The sequence below is a fragment of the Meleagris gallopavo genome, chromosome Z (assembly GCF_000146605.3).
Source record: "Meleagris gallopavo isolate NT-WF06-2002-E0010 breed Aviagen turkey brand Nicholas breeding stock chromosome Z, Turkey_5.1, whole genome shotgun sequence".
NCBI lineage: Eukaryota > Metazoa > Chordata > Aves > Galliformes > Phasianidae > Meleagris > Meleagris gallopavo.
In genome coordinates, this window is record NC_015041.2 from 61078450 (window position 1) to 61082595 (window position 4146).

Here is a 4146-nt window from a genome sequence, read left to right on the forward strand (position 1 = left end):
GTGGCTGAGCGCATTCTCCTTCCGTTCCTCTGCGAGGTTTTTGGTGTCGATGTGCCGGGCTGGATCTCTTAATACACCATTTCTTATTATTTCCAGAGCGTGTTTATGGATATCAGGGCAGTTTTCCCGTAACAGAGCAAGACCGCGATAACAAAATCAAAACATGAGTATAGATTTCTTAGAATAGCGCTTGTACAAACAGTTGCAGAGTACAACCTGTGGAAGCTGGAGGGTCAAGAACAATTGCATACAGGCACCTGAACTCACTGAAATATTTCCTGAAGGTAGCATTCTAGGATGGATTCCCAGGGGTGGTTTGATCTATTAGTAAACTGTTTAAATCCCATAAAATGTCATGGCCTGTCTTGTACTTGCACCCACAATCGATCAGGTGTGAGAGACAGTGATGAAGGCCCTGATCAAAGCTGTTTGTGATTATATGTATCTGAAAATTCATCAGAATTGCAGCGGGATGCGTGCAGCTACAGAGCTGAGTAGGTATACTGATCTGACAAACAAGCTTCCTGGAAACCCAACGAAGTTGAGCTGAGATGAAGCAGAAAAAGCGAGAGCTCCTGGCCACAAAATCTGGCATAGATGATGCAGACATGTATTGTGATGAAGAACTCCTGTGCTGGAAAAGCTTGACCTTTTTTTAACAATTTCCATTCTGGTAATATAATTACTTATTTTAAATAAGTAATGTGCTGAACTTTGGCCATCCTAGCTCTAAACAACAATGGCACATCTGTGGGAGTTCTGCAGTTTTTCATTCCCCAGCAGGCACAGGGTAACAGAACTATCACTAGGATCTATGAAGATGATTGGGGCCTGACAAATCTCCTGTATGAGGAAAGGCAGAGACCTGGCTCTCTTCACCCTTGAGGAGATAAGACTGAGGAAAGATCTTACCAATGCTTACAAATATCTAAAGGGCAGATGTGTAAGAGTTTTGAGGCCAGGCTCTTTTCATAGGTGAGCGATAGATTAAGGGGCAACAAGAAAACATTGGAAAGCAGGATGTTCCACACAAACATAAGGAGGAACTTATAAATTCCCCTTTTCAAAGACACCACAATGATTTTTATGAAACCACTTCATAAAGTTTGACTTAACTAGTTTCTGCTATTGCCTGTCACATTATTTGCATTTAAGTTTCTCCCCCATTCTCTTCAAACAGTCTCATTTTCTTTTTTATCATCTAATGCATTCTAACATATTTCAAAGAAAGAGTTTTTATATAAATCAGTACAAGAAAAGTTAAAGTAACCTAAGAAGTTTGTTTAAGCAATTTTGCAAACTGAAAAATATTTACTACTGAAACACTGTCTATATAGCAGTTCAAGATTCCACTCCTCAAAAAGTCACTTAATTCAAGATTAAACAAACAAACAAACAATAGGAAAAGATAGAAGATACCAAAGTTTTAAAAGAAATGGAAAAAAGATGCTGGAAATCATATAAATGTCACTTCCTTACTATCATATTTGACCAGTTAGTATAGCCAATGTTAATTTGTAAGTTGGTAAAAAGCACTATTCAACAGACCCTGTATCATCAGGACCCTTTCTCTGCTGGCAAATAGCATGGTCAAAAACCAGTCATTGCACTGAAATGTGGAAACATGGTTGGGTGGGCAAGGAAGGTGGCATCTCTGGATCACAGCCATCTCTTACATTTCTATCTAGATAATGTTTAGGGAATGAGACTTTTTGACTTGGTGACCTACTTTGATCTAAGCTACTACAGAAGGGCTTTCTGAAACAATTCTGCTTAGTAGACTTTAGAAAAGTAGTCAAGTGAAGAGAGTGAGAAGTTTTATTTGCTCTGAAATTCACAACAAGTCAAGTTTAAGTCATCCACAGTATTTTCTCCATTATATTCTGTCACAAAATATGAATAAAAGCATATGTTCTTCTGTATATGGTGTGTTGCTGAAGTGCTAAGTAAAACAATTACAACAGATTAAGAACAAACCTACAGCATTCCTTTACTTTAGCTGGTTCTGACACAGAGACATACTTCTTTATTTGAGAGTCAACTCCAAGAGACTTAGCTAATTGCACAGCATTTTTATCATCACTGATTAGTGTTCCCAGAGCCACAAGGAGTCTAAAAACAGCTTCAAGATCTTTAACAACTTCCATAACTGTGCTGATAACTGATAAACATTGAGCTTTGCCCTCAATGTTGTTCACTTTATGTAAACATACAGCATAGTTCAATGTCAGTGTTGCAAGTGCAATGTGGACATTCTTATTATTGCCTGATTTCACTTCTATTGCTTGTGTCATTATTTCATCCCTCTGTTCCATCAGGAGCTTCTGGCCTGCTTGGCTGACAAAGCAATTGCAAAGAGCTCTAAGTGCCAACAGCTGGTTTGCTGGCTTTCCTTGAGGGTTCAGAAATTTGAGGAGGAGATGGATAAATTCCATGTGAGCCTCTTCACCACAGAAGTTCTCATTCACAATGGGATGCCTTACAGACAATCTAAGAATGTCAAGGGCTGGGAAGACAATATCTAAGAAACAAGAAAAATATATTTTAGTATTAAATTTGCATTAGGTTTGAACATGCTAGTGAGTTTGCTTCAGTAGCAGACGCTTTTAAATCCCTAACTTTGGGAACACACTAACAATTTAATATAGAAACAAAGCCATTGATGACAAACACATATATATAAAATATATAAATATATAAAATATTAAATATATTATATAAAATATAAAAATATATATTTTTTTATGCTGCTTAAGTTAGAATATAGGCTCCACAGAGTTTCTCAAAGCTTCCCAGTGACTGAATATGCAGATACCATCACCATTTGTCTTCATGCTGTATCTCAGAGTTTAGTATAGATACAGAACTGATAGCAAGAAAAGCAAGGTTGTTTTTAGGCCAACTTCATCTCTCAGACATAGTTTAGAAGAAAAATAAAATACATTCAACTGATTAGCTGGGTATCACTATAAGGAACCTGTATTTACAGTTTGTTCAGTACTTTCCTCTCAACTTCCCTAAATTTCAAATATATTTGGCTCCTAAGGTCTGTTACCAGTATCCTAAGCTTACACCCATATCAAGGAAACTGAACCTGCTTAGCAACTCACTGAGCAGTTTTTTCCCCACAGACATGCAGTATCTGTAAAATTAACACTTGAACTTGATATCAGACTTCTTGTATTGTACAAAGATATTAGCCATACCAACTTCTACTTCTATACTGTAAGCAATTTTCAATAATAAAAAAAAAAGTATTTCTCCTGTTAATAAGCTTTTAAGATTCACTTTAAAAAAGCAGTTCATCTTAAACATTGCATGTTTAGGTATTTGTATATGCAATGCATCCAACTCTTCCAGGATATATGTTCATAAACATGATAGTCTTTCCAGCCAGTCCACCAGTACGGACAATCTAATGACACTGTATCACTCGACTTGCATTCATTCATTCAGAATGTTATTTAACTAATGCAGACTGTATAAGCTAACTTCAGTAACTCCCATCATATTACATAGGAGACGTTTCGTGATATATATATTCACATGTATTTAAATAACTCATTTCCATAATTTTACCTCTCATTTGATAGAACTCTAACTTTGCTTTATTTCCTAACAGGCCTCAGAGCTTCTTGAAGAAGCTGCTGCTAAGAAAACAACCGTGACTGATGTTTGTATTAAATTTCTCTTTTATCTTTGTTGTTGTGCCAGCAACCATCTGACAACTAATTAACAGTTCTGCTGCTCATGCTGCTACTACCCCTGTTATGTTCTCCACTGGGTTCTGTCTGGGTTATTAACTCTTTGGGACAGACTTTGTAACTTCCAGCATTAACAAGAGTTCTGGTGCATAGCGAAGTACTGATGAGACAACAATATAAAAAAATGTCTACCTTCCGGCCAGTTAATCGCTTTCCATAAAGTTTGGATTTGTTGTGCTGTAGGCATTTCTGCAGAGGTATTGCATGTTGCAGACAGTAACTTTTCTAGGATAATCAAATCATCTTCTGTAAGTTTTTGTTCTTCAGCAGCATTGCTATTAAGTTCCTTTAGTTTACCTGTAAGATCAATTGAAGAAGTATAATTTTCAACTTAACAAAACTCTTTACAAAAAACTGGATTTGCACTATTTTACTGAAGAAG

At 36.6% G+C, this 4146-nt stretch overlaps 1 protein-coding gene across 1 annotated transcript in view; it reads right to left on the minus strand.

Moving 5' to 3' along the window:
- Positions 1–1795: 1795 nt before the first annotated feature.
- PLAA (phospholipase A2 activating protein) overlaps positions 1796–4146 on the minus strand; it is a 109408-nt gene continuing 107057 nt past the window's right edge. Inside the window, exons 13-14 of the mRNA XM_010726156.3 lie at positions 3897–4061; positions 1796–2521 (exon numbers count right to left, since the gene is read on the minus strand). Of these exons, the coding sequence (XP_010724458.2) occupies positions 1956–2521; positions 3897–4061 (731 nt within the window). The 3' untranslated portion in view covers positions 1796–1955. The remainder of the gene's footprint in view (positions 2522–3896; positions 4062–4146) is intronic.